The 18,778-nt window shown below is 39.2% G+C and overlaps 2 protein-coding genes across 3 annotated transcripts; both read right to left on the bottom strand.

Moving 5' to 3' along the window:
* Window positions 1–724: 724 nt before the first annotated feature.
* Window positions 725–4,602, bottom strand: LOC121809562 (protein SAWADEE HOMEODOMAIN HOMOLOG 2-like). The gene is made up of 10 exons (XM_042210267.1): window positions 4,451–4,602; window positions 3,857–3,942; window positions 3,715–3,760; window positions 3,461–3,632; window positions 3,297–3,347; window positions 2,459–2,534; window positions 2,299–2,350; window positions 1,510–1,653; window positions 1,306–1,425; window positions 725–1,227 (listed from the first exon to the last, which is right to left on the bottom strand). The coding sequence occupies exons 1-10, from the start codon at window positions 4,502–4,504 to the stop codon at window positions 865–867; spliced, it is 1,164 nt and encodes a 387-aa protein (XP_042066201.1). The 5' UTR covers window positions 4,505–4,602; the 3' UTR covers window positions 725–864.
* Window positions 4,603–8,613: 4,011 nt separating this feature from the next.
* LOC121809636 (transcription elongation factor 1 homolog) lies at window positions 8,614–13,164 on the bottom strand. Of its 2 annotated transcripts, none has more exons than XM_042210361.1 (5): window positions 13,008–13,164; window positions 9,620–9,770; window positions 9,148–9,218; window positions 9,030–9,051; window positions 8,614–8,941 (listed from the first exon to the last, which is right to left on the bottom strand). In XM_042210361.1, the coding sequence occupies exons 2-5, from the start codon at window positions 9,730–9,732 to the stop codon at window positions 8,878–8,880; spliced, it is 270 nt and encodes an 89-aa protein (XP_042066295.1). In that variant the 5' UTR covers window positions 9,733–9,770; window positions 13,008–13,164; the 3' UTR covers window positions 8,614–8,877. The 2 variants fall into 2 exon arrangements, with proteins under 2 accessions (XP_042066295.1, XP_042066296.1); XM_042210362.1 differs by lacking the exon at window positions 13,008–13,164 and adding an exon at window positions 12,748–12,970.
* Between the last annotated feature and the right edge of the window lie 5,614 nt (window positions 13,165–18,778).

The raw sequence follows: 18,778 nt of genomic DNA on the forward strand, positions 1-18,778 counted from the left end.
CGTTCTCCATACAATCCCCACAAACCCTAATTCCGATTCCGATCGAGTGCCGCCGATTATCTCTTGTTGGTCATGAGTTGGGAGTCGTCGAATCCTTACTTCTGCTCCAACGGCTGACTTGTCAACGTCAAAGCGGCATATTCGAGGAAGAGGAAGCTCAACCTCCATCCACCTGAAAACAAAGTGAAAGTGGACGGTTGGAGCCCGATTTTGACGGAAACCGTTCTCCTCCTCCTAAGCAAATGGAAGATGTTCCATCGACGAACCCTAGTTCCGACGCGAAAGTCGAGCTTTCTCCAATTCCAAAAGTCGAGCCCGAAGGCGAAGTCTCCCAAGATGAAGACGAGGCAAGGAGGACGACGACAAACCATAGTTTTTCAGACCGTGACCGTCGAGCTCCGTCATTCAATTTTTTTTAAATCGACGCTGGCCTTGAATTTAATAATAGAATGTTCAGGACCTATTTCATCTTGATTATGAATACGATGGACTAGTTTAACGTTTATTATGTTGTATGTTTTCTGCTATAATGAAAATCTGCTAATCGGGTCAAAATTCGCTAATCTATGACTGACCGTCAGAAAAGGTCTGAATCGACAAGAAATTCATATGTTATGCGGCCGTTTTTCCAAAAAGTCGTAGTTTGACCAAATTGACCATTACTCTAAATTAAACTATCATTTTTTCCGTATAACATCCAAAAAAAAGTCGTGGAATAAGAATATGAGCAAGTCTACTGGTAATATAACACCAGAAATAATAGATGTAGTTACCATCATTCACATTACTACAACAGAGAAACTCAAACGACGACATAAATGCCAACTTGATAATGACAAAGAAACCCCCAATCATATCAATATTCTACACCTGCGGCAAACCCGGTACCGCACCACCACCACCACCGGCTGTGCTCACTGCAACAGTATTTGCAGCAGGAGTTGCATTTCCAGCACTGGTAGCTTTAGACGGCGGTAACTTAGACTCGGTGGGGGGAGGAACGGTAGTAGTAGGTGTCACCGCTGACAATGAAGCATTGGCGTGCTCATCCTGCTTGGGTTGCTGTTTCTGCAACGCACCGTCAGCAGCATCGGGCTTCAAAGCATTCCCTGCTTGAGCTTCGATAGCAGTTTTCTGTTGATTCACATTTAATGGCATTGCATGAAGTTGCTGCAGCCTGTGATCTGTTTCAGGCCGACGGCATATCTTCCTGAGGGGGACTATTTCCTGCGGAAAACGGAAGTTGGGGCAAGACTCAATATGATCTGCCTGCGAATTTCAACAAGGGCGGGTAAGAGATTGTACCTCAGATTGGTCGTGATCATATCGCACCAGAAACCTGCAACGACAGCCTCTTACGTCATGCCTCCGCCTTTGCGCATCTAGAACGTGAGCATCAAAATATAGGGCCTGCTCCTTGCCTTCCTGAAAATGAAGAAGATACGAACAGATCAATCTCCTAGCTCTCTCCGGTCTCGATTAATTGCTGCTACAGCCAATAAGAAGCACCTGAAAGCACAGTATCAAATCTCCCGGAAGAACTGCTACACATTCTAATGATTCACACGGAAGTGACCGTTGTCTGATGTGCTTGCGAATATTGACCCACTCATCCTCTTCTGGTCCGAAACCAGCAAAACGAACCATAGCTTCCTGAGATGGACAACTTAATTAATCATAATCAAAAGTGCTGACATGACTACTAATGTCTCATGCCCTCGCAGGTCCATTATCAATCCAAGCTTACTAAGAATTCAGAGCACATCAAGCAGAGCCAAAGGTCAAAGACACCAACAACCCACACCCAAAAAATGAACACAAGCATGACTGTGGTGAAGATTTTGGCTTAGAGATTTGTTTAATTTCATACTAGGCCTTACTTTTATGAAAAAATTTGATATTCTGATTACAGCCCTAAAATTTGAAGGATAATGGATTCATCCATGTCAGTGGTGAAAGTATTTGTCTCGGACAACGCAGCACAGATTGCTAATCATGGTTGAGGCGAAAAATGTTGATGGAGTAGTTGGTTTCGACTGTGGGATCCATTTAAGACAGAAGCGAAGCGCTTTGCTGGGGTGGGGGAATGGGAAAAGGAGGGGCTCAGAAGACAGAAACTGTGTTACCGAGCATCCAAATGCTGACAAGAGAATATTCCCTAAAGGAAGGATAAAAAAACAGTTCAAAATATCAATTACAGAGCAAGCTATAACTGATAAAGAATAGCCATAATTCCAGTAACAACTAACTAAAAATCGAAAATAAAACTCAAAAAAAGTGATAAGCTTAAACAATTACCGGATCTCCACTCTCTAATGATCTGTGTGATAAGAAAGATGCAACATCATACCTGCAAGATGTAGCATACATCTGTGGTTCATTAACAGGAACCAGTATGTATCACTCTTCAAAAATAGAAATTTTAGTATTTTAGTAGGCAATGCTTCAAAAGTCTAACCATGCGCCATCTCTCGCAGATTTAGCTTCAAACTCCATCAAAGAATTCTCTGACACACTCCTGCTGGCATTTTGTGCTAAATTGCAGACATGTTCAACATGAAATATTCAATATTGGTGCCCGAAAAAGGAAAGAACAGAGAAAAAGGGACATGAAATACGAATCTTCTCCGACTTTTGAAGAACTTCAGAGCACTTCACTAAGATAATGTCGTGTGCGGGCTCCAGGAATCCCTTTCGAATTGATAAATGATTTTACAACTGTATACTGCTGATTTCATATCATTCTATTTTCATTTCATAACAAAACTAAATTAGTTTAGATAATCCGCATGCAGTAGATCTATGTGAACAAATAATACTAGTCTAAATGCAAAAAGAAATTAGAAAACCACATAAAGTAACTGACAATCTCTTGAGCACCAAAGCATCCTAATGTGTACGTATACTAATCAGGTACCCACAGAAACATACACAAACTTGATATCTCCAGAGAAAGTTATGAGTGCAAGTATTTGCATTCATATGTCCAAAAATTCTACTGAGAACTCTTAATGAAGACAGGAGAGAAAAGTATGAGGGAATAACACACAAACACACGCATGCATATGTGTCAGTGTTAAAGCACCTTACAAAATGGACACTGGTCAATGGGAGTGAAAACATCTAAACATCGTCAAGTTCTCAACTCTGGAAATTAATTAATAATTACCCGGAACTTTCAGAAAGCTGCGATTGATACCTATAATGCTAATATTCAAAGTGAGGAACCGAGGACGCTAACATGTCAGAAATGCTGAGAAAGAACGAGAGGAGCAACTCAAAACTTTGCAATTTACCTGATTGAGCAGGAAGAGGTTGAGGAAACTGAGGCATACTTCTTGCCATATCTGGAAAGAAACACGATACCAATTAGCAGCATTTACAAGGAGATAAACGAAAAATGCTTGAAAAGTTAATCTACTAAAATCACATATTGAAAACGATATGAACTGGATATTACTTGTGGGAGCAGGCGGAGGCAGAGAGACCTGAGGTTGAGGAGCCTGCGGCACATTTCTTACTACAGATTGGTCATCCCGAGGCACACCCCCCATGTTCCCTTCCCCAGGAACAGAAGTCCTAGCGGCCCTTGCTCTCAGAGCATATCTCCTATTTTGGAACCAATTCCAAACCTGTTGCATAGAATTAATCACAGTAACTTAAAGGTTCTTAGAGATATTAGGTGAGTGCACACAAGGGGAAAATTCAAATTACCTGTTTTCCTGAAACTTCAACCTTACCAGCTCTATCAGCAGAGTTACTAAAATAAAACGACACAGCTTTTAGACTAATAGACACTAAAGCAGACAGCATCAATTAATTAATCTCAGCACTCAGAGATGTAGCATCTGCTCACCTGAACCGTTGAGCAAGAGCCTCAAGTATCTCACGCGAAGGCACTGTATAATTGTGTGCTTGCAAAATAGCCTCCATTTCTCCAACCTTTTGACATAAAAACAATTAGGTCACATAAATGAAGCCCCAAAAAAAACACCATTTGTCTTTCATATCCCTAAAACCATTGCAACAAGCCATGCTAGATACATTCTATGCATTTTCAATGAAGCACACATTCCACAAATTAGTCTTCTTTCTCAGCTAAACAGACGTCTCTCAAGAAAATCGTGGCGCACGATATCAATGTAGAAACCTGAGCATTATGAATAACTAAATTTACCCAAAAACTGCTATAAATGATCCAATTAAGAAAGCACACCTCAAAAATTGGGCAAACACAAACCATATATCCACCAGAATACAGAATTGTTTATATTAAGTGTTTAAAATTGTCTACGATAGGAAGCAGTGAGGCAATATTGGTAAAGCTTGAGATAAAATTGAAAGAAAATCCCAACAAAATAGTGATATGAAATCAGTAGCTGGAAAAGAAAGGGAGAAAGGAACAAATTGGACATCGATTGTTAGAGAGAATGAGGGTTTAGCGAGAAACCTCGACCGGATTGAACCGGAAGGAGGGACCGCCGTTACTCGGAGGTCGACCCATCGAATTCCGCCGCCAATCAATTCAAAGTTTTACCGTCGAATTAGAGGAGTTAGAAGGAGAATCAGAACGCCGAGTGTCCAAACCAGCGCTCCTAACCAGCCTGGTTTATGTGACTAGGGAATTAGGTCATCCAGGACGCTGTCACTATACCGTCCATTTACCGTCCCCCACTATGTTTTTTTACTCCATCCCTTAGCTAAGGGACGGAACCTACAACTCTACGTCTCTTAACCGTCCCTTAAATTAGTATTTATTCAATTTTATTTTTTTATTTTTTTCAACAAATTCAATTAATAAAAAACACACTTCATTAAAAATAAAATAACATTACAACATAAAATAAAAATACAACTTAAAATTTAAAAAAATAAAAAACACACAAAATTAAAATCCTAAAAAAATAAAAATGACATAATTTAAAATACAATTTTATAGAAAATTAAAAAAAAAACTACTCCGCTGGCGAATCATCCCCCGGAGGAGGCGGTGGAGGTGCACTGAAGCCGTGAGGAGGCGGAATGCCAAGTTGTGCCGCCATAAACGCAACTCCGTTAAGCCAGGCTTGGTATTGGGCGGGCGTAAAACGGGAAGTGTCTGTCATTGTGGCGGTCATGTACATGGCCATAAGGGAGTTGGGGGGTCCCCCCAAGCCCGAGCCCGAGTCTGTCTGGCTTGATTCGACTCGGCCACTCCTCCCTCTAGCCGCCTTCGCCGCATTTCGACCTTGCGGCCGACGGCACCCACGGGAGGACCCCCCGGCATCGTCTGCCGGGGTTTCCTCCTCCTGCGAGGTAAACTCTTGTGCCCCGCTGCCCGAACCGCCCTCACCAGACGAGTATTGGCCACTCGCCGTGTGCTTCGTGCGCTTCGAGGTCGAGCCCAAGCTAGACCGCACACCGCCGGCCCACCTTTCCTCGTCCCTGACGAGCTCCCAAACATCGGCATATTTGAATTGTTTGCCGGTGTCTTCGAAGTAGACCCGCAAAGCCGACCTCATAATGTCGGCTCCCGTGGCTCCGCTTTGGTACTGCGCCCCTTCATTCTTGTAGATGGCGCAGAATCGTTTGACCTCTCTGTCGACTCGGTCAAAGTGAGCGCGGAGCATCTTATATGTGCGCTGGCGGGTCTTTTTCGGCTTAATCTCGTGGTAGGCCTCGGTGACCTTTTCCCAGAAGCACTTCCGGGGTTGTTGATTCCCGACGATGGGATCGTACGAGACGCTGATCCAGGCGTTGTACACCGCCAGCGTTTCTTTGGGGCCGTACGGATGCCGGCCTAGATCCTCCTCCTCCTCCGCGTCCGTCTCCGCCCTGGAGCCTCCCCCGCCTCGGCCTCCTCCCCCGCATCGGCCTTCTTCCGGAGTGGGTTGAATCGGATAATCCTCCCGAATCTGGGATAATCCCTGCGAATACCGTGGGGCGGAGGGACGGGCGTATGCATCAACATCAAATTTGGGTGGTTGGTAACCCCCGGCGTCGACGAACCATGGGTGCCCGGCGTCAACGAACCGGAACCACCCAATGTGTTGTACATGCTCCCCCGGTCGCCGAACGCGTTGAGATCCCATGCGCCGGAGCCGCCACCGCCGTAGTTTCCGTCGCCGGACAATTTTTGATGAGATGTTAGATGAAAATTGGAGAGAAAATGGAGATGAATTGGGAAGAATAGATGTTTAGTTGTGTGTGAAATGAGGATGATATAGGAGTATTTATAGAGTAAAAAAAATAAAAAAAAGGAAAAAAGGAAAAACGGCTCTATTAACGGTAATATTACCGTTTAACATTTATTTATTATTATTTTTATTTAATCCGAATTTTAAAAAATGAATTATTGCGTCAGCGTGACGATGCCCACTCGCGGGACGGCGAGTGGGCGTCACGCATGGCCTGGGAGCGCGTCACGTCGCCTCGGCGCGTGGCGAGCCGTCCCGCGTTTCGTCGCGGCGGGACGGGTTGCGTGACGGGCTGGGGACGGGTTGGTGACGGGACGAGACACTGCAACACGTCCCGCCCCGGTTCCGTCACTGCGGAACGAAACACGGGCCACCTGCGTGACGCGTTGCGGGTGGCCTTAATATTTGTCGACATAAAGGGAGAAGATGTAAAACAAGGGGGAAAAATGTAGTTTCTTTCATTTAGCATGAGTAAATATAGTTTCTTTCATTTAAAACTTAGTGATGATAGATGTTAGGGTTTTGGTGGCCTTTGTAGGCTTTTACAACACAAGATATGCATATACAAATAAACTAGAAGAACAAGTCTACTTGATCGATTATGAGATTAATTGATTCACATGTTAAATACATAATTGCATGCTAGAACACGTATAATTTATACTCAAGGAATTAATCTTAATTCAAGAATTCCTACGATTTAGAATTATCGAACTGATTCTCCAAAAAACCGTCGATTGCTTGCTACGTCCCCACGTGAAGTTCTCCGTACTCAATCACTCAAACTCATGCTATAATCTTTGTGTGGGCTAAACTTATGAAAACCAAAAGGACATTCGACTAGGAAAAAAGACATGATTCCAGTTCTAAGACGGACTGAAAAATCATCCAACCCTAGGGGGTGAGGGACGAAAACTATAAAGCATTTAAACTTGTCAAAACTGAGAGATTTTGGAATATGTGTCTCAACCTTTTAGAATATGGGTTTGAAGAATGCGAATTTTTCAAAATAAGAGTTTTTTGTTTTTAATTAATTATTTTTTTCCTTATTATTTTCCTCCCAACATTTATCAATTGACTAAACTACCCGCCTTAATTTTTTTCTTATTATTTCTCAATTCTTTTTTCTTACTGTTAGATATACAGATAACACCATATAATTAATCAGGCGAGATCACCGCCCTCCTCCCCATCTTGCCTCATTCGCTCGGCTGCTGCCCTCTCTCCCCACCTCCAATTTGTAGCGCAATCACCGGTACTACTGACCTTCACCTTCCGTCAGTAAACAGTCAAGCCAAAGACGATGACGCCTCCTCTCTCTCTCTCACGCCGCCACTGTTCACCGCCTTAAAACTTAGTGATGATAGATGTTAGGGCTTTGGTGACCTTTGTAGGCTTTTACAACGGAAGATATGCATATACTAATAAACTAGAGGAACAACTAGAGGAACAAGTCTACTTGATCGATTATGAGATTAATTGATTCACATTTTAAATACATAATTGCATGTTAGAACACGTATAATTTATACTCAAGGAATTAATCTTAATTCAAGAATTCCTACGATTTAAATTATCGAACTGATTCTCTAAAAAACCGTCGACTGCTTGCTACGTCCCCACGTGAAGTTCTCCGTACTCAATCACTCAAACTCATGCTATAATCTTTGTGTGGGCTAAACTTATCAAAACCAAATGGACATTCGACTAGGAAAAAAGACATAATTCCAGTTCTAAGACAAAATGAAAAATCGTCCAACCCTAGGGGGAGGGACGAAAACTATAAAGCATTTAAACTTGTCAAAACTGAGAGATTTTGGAATATGTGTCTCAATTCGTTGGCCTTTCGAGATTTAGGATTAAATTCGATAACCTTTTAGAATATGGGTTCGATAAATGCAAATTTTTCGAAATAATGGATTTTTGTTTTTTATTAAAAAAATCTTTCTTTTTTCTTATTATTTCCCTCCCAACATTTATCAATTGACCAAACTACCCGCCTTAATTTTTTTTCTTATTATTTCTCAATTCTGTTTTTTTAACCAGGCGAGATCACCGCCCTCCTCCCCATCTTGCCTCATTCGCTCGGCTGATGCCCTCTCTCTCCACCTCCAATTTGTAGCACAGTCACCGGTACTACTGACCTTCACCGTTCGTCAGTAAACAGTCAAGCCAAAGACGATGACGCCTCCTCTCTCTCTCACCCCGCCACTGTTCACCACGGTTCGCCGCTCCTGCTGCACGGAGCTCCGCTCTTTATCAATTTGACAAATGACAATTAGATTTATCAAGTTTAAAGGATTATTGGTATGACCCATCACTAAAAGTAAATTATTAATAATTGCATGCGTGCGTGCATTCCTTTTTTTATTGAGCACCTAATTGAACATAATCATATTTTAAATTGATGAATTATTTGTATATAGCATAAAATGACTAAGGTCAAAATTCGAGATTTTCATTTTGATTTTCTAAGCACAGCGTCATTTTTCGATCACATAGTAAACTATTGGGTTATATTTATTTTGGTACAAATTAAAAACATGATATTAATATTAGGTGGCATCACTTCTGCAAACTATGCGCACAATAGATATAGTGTCTACGATACAGCAGACTCCACCATTAAAAGCTCCCAATTGACTTCAGGCACATATAAGATTAGCTAAGAACGTCCCAAACAAACTGAAGTCAGGAGAAACTATCCATCATCTTCGTCTTCCACAGTGTTGACGCGTTCGCACTCGTCAATCCATTCGCTGTATCTGCACAACACGGAACAACTTGACAGTGATCAAACTGGAGTAAAAATTGCTCGAAAGAGTACATAAAATGCTTTCTTGATTAACTCACATGTCAATGGCCTCTGTTAGAGCTGCATAAAAGTAAGACCGGGTTAAGTAAGTTTGCAGAAAATAAACATGAACGCAGAGCTAACCAAACTTCTCAGCGAGAGGGGCAAAATGTAAACCTGTTATGGTGGTGCTGAAGCTCTCTTCACAAATCCGGCAAGAAGCCTCGCCAATCAGGTTTTTCATATCACTGACACAGAAAGATGGTATAGCATTTGGCATGTGTGTCGGTGAAGAATAAAAGAAATAAACTACTCCGGAAACAGAACAAGTGAGACTAAAGAATCAACGCCTAGGCTAGTAGCTATTACAGTAGGAATACAAGATCATCTCATCTACAACATAAATCCCAAAAACCAAATGCATACAAGATTGACAGAGTCAACTGAAAGGGTCATGTTCAACAAGTAACAAGACTTCTTCATTCGCAAGAAAACAACATAAAATTGAAACTTTATCATTAGTCCATTATTCTATCAGATAGTATTATGCATACTTGGCACATCTTACACAAATATATTTATATAAATATATGGTTTCTTATAATGACATAACATGACAATAGAAGAACTTGAAAGAGAAAACGCTCACATGCGACATTCCACACTGGTGCCATGGTTACAGAAGGGACAGCTGAAGACAGTGTCGAGTTTGTCCATCCTCTTCCTTGGGGGTGGCTTCGCACTAGACTTCCTCTTACCCATAATTCAGTTGATAGTATGAATGCAGTTGATTGTATGAACTGCATCCAAGATAGAATGATAACCATATGTTAAACTTCTGCTCAAGGAATAAACATCTGGAGAATATGGTTCAGTTGCTAGACCAATTAGACATACATGGCAGCTATACAACAGAATAAGTCCTCAACGTATCAATGCTACGATTGATTAAGAGCATGCGCAGCGGTGGCATCCGTCGCCACCGCCGTCCGCGCCGCTGGCACGGCGCTGCTCGATGTATCGAGCACGTCCGTGCCAGCGGACGCACACGTGGCGGCACGGGATTGGGCAACGGCGTAGCCGTTGCATTCAAACTTTTTTTTTAAAAAAAATCGGTATTTAATTATAAATAATGCTAAAAAATAAAAAAAAATATTTTCCAAATCCCAAAAATATGGCCATTTTTTCCCCGTTTTTTCTGAATTTTTTGATTTTTTTTTTATTTTTTTTTCCCAAAATCATCTATAAATACACACACTCATCACTCATTTATCACATCAATTCATCTCTCATTCATAATTCTTATACAAACTATCAACACATTCAACCTTCACTCAAAACAACAAATGGATTTTACTCATCTCATGGCGGAAGCGGAGCGCGAAGAACAAGAATACTACGAACAACATCGTGCCGCTTACGAAGCATATGTCGCGGCGAATACCCCCGCTCATCCTCCTCAACGCACTAGATCAAATCGCCGCTACATCCATCGTGACCGGGAGGGAGCCCACGAAAGGCTCGTTGCCGACTACTTTGCCGACCATCCGTGGTTTCCGGCAGATTATTTCAGGCGCCGTTTTCGCATGTCAAAGCGCTTGTTCATGCGAATTGTCAACACATTGTCCGCACGTGTTGAATACTTTCAAACAGGTGTAGATGCAGCCGGCCGGCAAAGTATCACGGCGTTGCAGAAGTGTACGTGTTCCATCCGACAACTCGCTACTGGGCAAACGGCCGACATCTTCGACGAGTATTTGCATATCGGTGAGTCCACTGGAATCCTTTGTTTAAAGAATTTTTGCGAGGGCGTTCGTTCTGCTTTTGGGGATGAATTCCTTCGGGCACCCACCACCGATGATTGCCAACGGTTGCTTCGTCTTCACGAATCAGTCCATGGCTTTCCCGGAATGCTTGGCAGCATTGACTGCATGCATTGGAGGAGGAAGAATTACCCGACTGCTTGGAGGGGGCAACACTTAAGCGGTCACAAAGGCGGCGGCCCAACACTTATCCTTGAGGCGGTCGCCGACTATCGCCTATGGATTTGGCATGCATATTTCGGCGTTGCCGGATCCAACAACGACTTGAACGTGCTCTATTCTTCACCACTCTTCAATGATGTGATGAATGGTGTAGCACCGGCGATCGACTTCACCATCAACGGAAATACATACCGCATGGGTTACTATCTCGCCGATGGTATCTACCCAAGGTGGTCGACGTTCGTGAAGACGCTCCACAACCCGCACGACCCGAGACGGGTTCTTTTTGCGCAGCGTCAAGAGTCAGCGCGGAAGGACGTCGAAAGAGCCTTTGGGGTCCTTCAAGCTCGATTCAACATTATGAAGGCCCCGGCTCGGCTGTGGTACGTGAATAATATCGCCGACATCATGTTCACGTGTATTATATTACACAACATGATTATAGCCGACGAAGGGCCGAGGGCGGCTAGCTTCTACGACGAGGACGAAGCCGGAAGCTCAACAGCGAGGTCTCCCCCACGCCGTGGCGAGCATACGACGGTTGGCCAGAGGATCGAGACAAGACACACAATGCGCGATACTCGAATCCACAATCAACTACAAGAAGACCTAATCAACCACATGTGGGCGAAATTCGGCAACGAGTAGTGGTTTTTTTAATTTTTAGGATTTTAATTATGTAATTTTTAATTTTTAGGATTTTAATTATGTAATTTTTCATTTTTAGGATTTTAATTATGTAATGTTTAATTTTATTTGTCATTTGTAATATTTATTGTGGTTTTTAAATGAATTTTAATATTATGGAAATGTTATTGTTTAATTGAATTTTAAATTAATTGTGCTCGTCCTTGCGGAAGAGCACAGTTGTGGGTGTTGTGCTCTTGCCAGAGAGCAGGAATGAATAGTACCGCCCGGGCCCACAACCGTGCCGCTGGCAAGAGCACGGTTGTGGATGCTCTAACAATCATTCCAATAGTTTAGTGTGTGCGCAATATAATAAAAGTATCCACTATACAAAGGCATTCCAACAGCATTTCTTTAATAAATACTGCAAATCATGATACCACTGCATACATTCAGTTGTCTAACGTCTATAACTGGATCATGCAGTAGGCTATAGCAGAACGCGCATCTTAGTTGCGAAATATAAAGAGGCATTAAAATTTATCATCCAAACTGTAAGTTTCTTTTTCTTCAATCTGCTACAATTGGTGCATAAGCAGGGTAAATTTATGCTGAATTACCATTCAATTCCACTAGAAAAATATGTTTACAGAAACAAATTTCTGACTCTTGAGAAAATATTGGGCAGAAAACACAGTTTTCAATAGTGTTCCTAAATAATTACAGAGTTTGGAAGGTCATTATGACAAAAAAAAGATAGATAGCAAAGTGCTAATTCGGATAACGGGATAAGTAGTTATAGTTTTCCAAAAAAGTTCAACAGAATTCCGTTTATCAAAGCTGGACACAATGGCTTACTACCAAGAGCAAATATTATCAAATAAAACAACATCCATATACTCAATTCGGTGAACTGAATGCATAAATCATGAAGTGCAAGAGGATCCCAAAACAAGTAATTTCCGAATCATATTTCTTATTTTCAGAATTCTACGAATTCATACATAATTTCAGAGAGGGCATAATACAGTGTAAATCATCTGCAACTCATAAAATTTAAACGAAAAAAATTAATTGACCATACATGAAACATTAAAACCTTCCCTACGCAAACAAAAAATAAAATTAGAACCCTAGAAAAAAAAATATAATCACAAAATCAAACCGCAGGAAATCGAATTGCAGAAACCCTAGATAGAGCGGCGTCGTTCAATCTACGTTCTCAATAACATGAAGAGTAGGGTGGAACAAATCCAAATCGATTCTTCCTTCCAGCACACATATGAACTTAAATTGGGGCAAAAGAAACAAACATAATCCACAGCATACGAGTAACCGGAAACAAGAAAAGGATTTGCGAAAACGAAACCCTAAGCGCTAATACCAAAAAAAAAAATCGAACGCCATAGAAATTGCGAACTGTACCTTGGAATTGATCAGTTAAATATTATCCAGAACGAGGGATAGCTATGTGTATACAGTATATATATGCGTGGTTTCGAAGCTGATGGCTTTTCCGTATTCGTTTCGGAAATTGAGATCCTTCTTATGTCATTAGATAGATATTTTAATGTTTTATCATAAATTTCTCTCTTTAGATGGATAGATTATTAAAACAGATAAATTATGTGCTATGAGTTACATTTTAAATCTTTCGATTAGATAAATAGATAGTTATCTAACTAAACAAATCAAATTTGAAAAGATTTATTTAATAAAATTTCTATAATAACATAAATAAAATTTATCTATCTAATGAAAAAGATAGAAATATCTGTATTTCTTTTTCTTAGGCTTGTTTGGTAGTAGCTAGGAGCATGGTTAAGCCATTTTATCTATGCTCTTCTCTTCGTTTGGTACAAAATTAGGAAACCCATAACGGACTCAGATAGAGCTCCGTTCCGTCCAAAAACCACTGTTCCACCCCAATTTTTAACATCTCGATTTGCTGCGGATAATTTTGACATGAGGGAATAGTGCAATATGTATAATTAACTAACTACAGGTCATCTAACCTGTCAGAATACCAAACACAGCCTTAAAATACATCAAACCATATAAACACAATCAATATTTTCTATTAATCTAAATCTTTTATAAATTATTTTATTATGTAGTATTGGCACTCTAAATTAAAACTCAAAATAACAAATTTGATTTCCATAGTTAAGTATTTAATTTTCATAATTATAGATATTCATTGTTAATTGATTTGCATAATTATATAGATTTTTTTATAACAAAAGACAAAGTGCTCAAACCCTATGAAAGAAGCGAGATGCAACAAGAGAGTTTGGAATTCAAAACAAAGTCAAACACAACACAGCAAGACAAAAGCATCAACAAAAACCTAGAAAAACAACCAAAGCCAAGACAAAAATGAGCTAAGCCCAACAAAAGTCCAAACGAGAAGGAGAAAGAGCAAAGAGCAGCCACCTGAGCAAGAAAGAAACGAGCGAAGACATGTCGCAAAGAGCCAACAATGGAACAAGCCGAGGACCAGAGAAACCCAAGAGATCAAACGTGATCAACCTCTTTGTGTACTTGTTCAGTCTGACGAGTCTCTAACGTCGCGCAATAGTGAGGTGTTCTGGTGATAATGGGAAATTTGGGCACCATCCTTTCATTCACGTTCCATGTCTCCATATCAGTTTTTTCTTCTCAAAATTCCAATTGTGTTGCGTAATTATAGATATTAGTTATTAATTGATTTATCTCTATCAATATTAATTCCATAATTATAGTATATCATGATTCCTGATTTTGTGGGATTAATTACATTTATTCGCGTATATATGCGTGCGTAAATATATACTCCCTATGTCCGTAGATAGGAGTCCTATTTTTCCATTTTAGTCCGTCCGCGAATATGAGTCCCGGTTCATTTTTACCATAAATGACAATAGAGTCTCACATTCCAGTAACTCATTCCACTCACATTTCATTTAAAACTAATATATACAAACTCATATTCCACTAATTTTTTTCACCCATTTTTCTTAATATTTCTTAAAATTCATACGGCCAAAAATGAGATTTCTACTGGCGGGCGGAGGGAGTAATACACAAATTTTGTGAGAGTATATAAAATTGTATGATGTTGATTCCGTATTTTGCGGGAATATATATTTATGGTTCATTATAGTACTATACTATTCAGTATAACTTTTAATTAGGACAATAAATCGAACATTTATACTTCTCGAATCTTGACTCAAGTTCGGACTCAGCTCAGCCCAACCCAGCCCAACCCACATACCATCTGGGGCCGACTCGGGCTTGGCCCATTTTGTATACCAAAAACTAGGCCCACCTTCGACCGTTACAGATATTGGCCTAGGTCAGGCTTGGCCTAAATGTCATCGGAACTCACTGGGCCCTAGCCTGGCCCAGTCTAGCCCACTCGTCACCTTTAAGTTTGAATATCTCATTTTTGTTTTCATGATTAACTTAATCAAACTAATAAAAGCATAGGCAAACAACATAAGTATGAAAGAAACATTTTATTTCAATGATGCCATCTTGGCATCTATAACATGTAGTGGAAGAATAATGTATTCAATCTTAACTACTAGTATATTTAAATTTAAAAATTATATTTATGTATTTCGGTCCATCCTACACAGTATATATTATTACGCCAATTTTAACTAATTTAACTAGTCTTTAACTTTTTGCGAAAAAAATATTTATTTTATCCCGCAGCTTTATTCTAACATAAAATAACCTACTAGAGAGTTCATTAGATATTTTAAAATTGTTAAATGACTAGAAAAATTATTAAATTTGATTAAATTTTAGTTAATGATGTTACTTTTAAAAGAAGTCAATTATATCATAATTTTGATACTTATTTTTTCATAAAGTAAATGTCATAATTTTATTTTTAGTTTTCCTACCAAAGTGTCATATTTTCTTTTTTTTTTCGGGAAAAAGTTCTCTATCAAAATATTTTTCTTTTTCTACTTAACACACAAAACAAGCACTATATTCTAAAATTATGTGTCATCACTCAAATGTGACCTTTATTATGAATTCGAAGAAGTGCTATTTTTCTCAGTTGACCTGCTACTTTAGATTTGGAGAACAATAATTAATTATGTATAGTTTGGAAGTCAAAATTAGTGTTTTTTTTTTTTTGCAAATTTGTGTACAACTCACAAAAAATATTAACTTTAGTATGAAAAATACAGAACACTAATATTAAACTAAAGTATTTTTGTTTCAAATTATACAGAATTTATCTCCTAATGTAAATCAAAAGATAATTGAGAAAATGTCAAAGTTATGATATATTAATTGACTACAAGTGAACTACACATTTTTGGTACCTAAACTTTGGATTGATATTAAACGAGGTACTCAAACTTTTAAAATATCACCATATATCCATAGACTTTGTTTTAATATCACTGAAGCAACTTTTGCGCTTTTTTGTACTCCTTCCGTCCACAATTAAGAGTCACATACTCACATTTCACTTTTACCATAAATGGTAAGTAGATCTCACATTCCACCAACTTATTCTACTCACATTTTATTATAAAACTAATATATATATAGGTGTGATCAAATACAAACTCTCTAAAATACAAACTATACAAACTATGTCACCGGAGTGTACAAATTCTGTCACCGGAGTGTACAAATTCTGTCAACGGACTGTACAAATTCTGTCACCGGGGGTCGATGTCAACAGAATGTACAAATTATGTCACCGGGGGGATGTACGGAGTGTACAAATTCTGTCGACGGGGGTGTCCAAATTCTGATTTTTCGATGTCAAAATGTTGACATTAGAAAAATCTCTTATATTAACCGTTGATTAATTGTATTAAGTGAGTATGATTAAAGTTTGTATAGTTTGTATTTTAGAGAGTTTGTATTTTATCACACCCCATATATATATATATATATATATATATATATATATATATATATATATATATATATATATATATATATATGGGTACATTAATCTCCTATTACTTAACTAGGACCGTTAGATTAGATGGATGGATGGACCGGATGACAACTTGATAAATGATCCCGTGTTGCATTATTAGGCCTAATTTGTGCATTATATGGGTAAAATAGTAAAACAGCAGTGAATCAACAACCGCTCAAAACGGAAGGACCGCGATTTCAGCTGGATTTTTCAAAGACCTTCCATGTACTGACTCTCTCTATCACTCCAACAGTCTCACCCTCATTCCACGACTGAAAATCGTCTCCCCTAATTCCCCCAATTTCCAAACCCTAGCCGCCACTACAAGCCACCGGAAATCAACAAAAGCGTCGATTTTCGCCGTTATATCAACCTCCAGCGCCGTTTCAGAGTAGAAACCTCACTCCCTTCGCGTGCGACCATCAATTTCTAGTCGACAATAAGGTAGGGCTTAAAAGTTTCAATTTTTGGGTAATACCCTCTTTTAATCGCTGATTTGCACCGTCAAAACACCACCTAGTCGACGATTCACTGTTTTCTCCCAAACAATATCACAGTTTTCACAGACGTTTTGGTCGATCTTTTCCGTAAATCATGAAATCGTGTGCATTTTTGTTTGGGTTCTATCAATTATTGAAGTTTGTAGTTAATTACCGGTTTACAATTGTGTATTGGGCGATTTTGTAGAGGAAATTTTATTGGGTTTTGATTTTTGGTTCGTCTCACAGATCTAGCATGACGAAAGGGGTATTTGTACATTATTGTGGGGATTGGTGTACATTATGTTTTTTGTTTGAAGTTACATCAATCGGTTTCATAAAATGCATGCAATTGAGTGAATGTTATATTTATTTGTGCATTATTTGCTCGCATGTGTACATTATTGTAGGGAGTAGTGTACATTATGTTTTTTGTTTTAAGTTACATCAATCGGTTTCGTAAAAGGTCAATGGTTGAGATAATGTTATATTTATTCGTGCATTAATTGCTTCCTTTTATACATTATACAATTAGTAGTGTGCATTATATAATATTAATGCGATACATTATTGATTTTTGGACAGCAGCGAAGCAGCCTAGGTTGGAGATTGACGAAGCGGTGGATGATGTTCTTCCAATTGCGATTGCGCAAAAGTTCAGGGAGAGATTGACTGATCAAAGGGCTGAGACGAGTACCTCTGATGAAGATGCAGAGAAAAGGAAGCCGATGGGGAAGAAAGTCGACCATCTCTACTGTCGACGGACCCCAACCGAGTTCCTGAACTGTTTAAAAAGCCTATCTCCACAGCAGAAGGAAGCCGTTCATGAACTGGGTTTCAGAGCTGTCCCCCATTTCAACATAAAGGAGATTCCGGGATACATAACCGACTTGTTGTGGATGATGTTTTTAATAACTCATGTTGGAAGGGAAAATAGCCGACTTGTGGCTTGGTCTGTTTTGAACAATATCTAGTGTGCTGAACTTCTTGCAAACAGAATCATATTTTGGTACTAGTGAATGATGTCATTAACACAAAACATATAATGGATGTAAAGTACCGAATAATGTCACGTTACTGCTTAATAGTGCAAAAAGGGAAGAAAATAATGTAGAACAAGTTAACTGAGTTTTAATATTAATGTACAACAAAATGAATAGAAATTGTATAATGGACGTAATTAACCGAAAAATGTACAGAATGTGCTTATTAATGAACTGTACAGGATTAATAATGTACAGTAAGTTAAGTCCTTGTGAATAGTAATGTACGTTAACAGTTTAATAATGCAATTTTATTATGTATAATGTACAGAATGTGTGTAATAATGAACTACACTCGAATAAATTGTGTAGAGTAAGTTAGGTGGTACGTCTCCCCTATACAGTTTAATAAATTGTGTAGAGTAATAATGTACGTCTCCCCTATATAGAAAGCTAGTGATTGGAATTTCTGACCGACGACTGGCTTTAATTCTAGAGAACATTCAGGTACAACCACCACTGTATAAAAGCGCAAAAAAACGGCTCGGCAAACATATACATTACAAATAAAAAATCGTTCATTACTGAAACTAAAACAACCATTATAGAGTAATATATGTACATTATGTGTATCAGTAAAAACTATTCCCTAGCCGATATGATATCAAAACCTAGATGAATGGCTGAAACTCGTGGACTTTGGCGAAGGTTTTGTTACGTAATACATACTACACTCTAGCCCCAAGGATTGCTAAACCCTTGGGGAATACGTGAAACGTGCGCCGA

Source organism: Salvia splendens, chromosome 6 (genome assembly GCF_004379255.2).
Source record: "Salvia splendens isolate huo1 chromosome 6, SspV2, whole genome shotgun sequence".
Classification (NCBI taxonomy): Eukaryota; Viridiplantae; Streptophyta; class Magnoliopsida; order Lamiales; family Lamiaceae; genus Salvia; species Salvia splendens.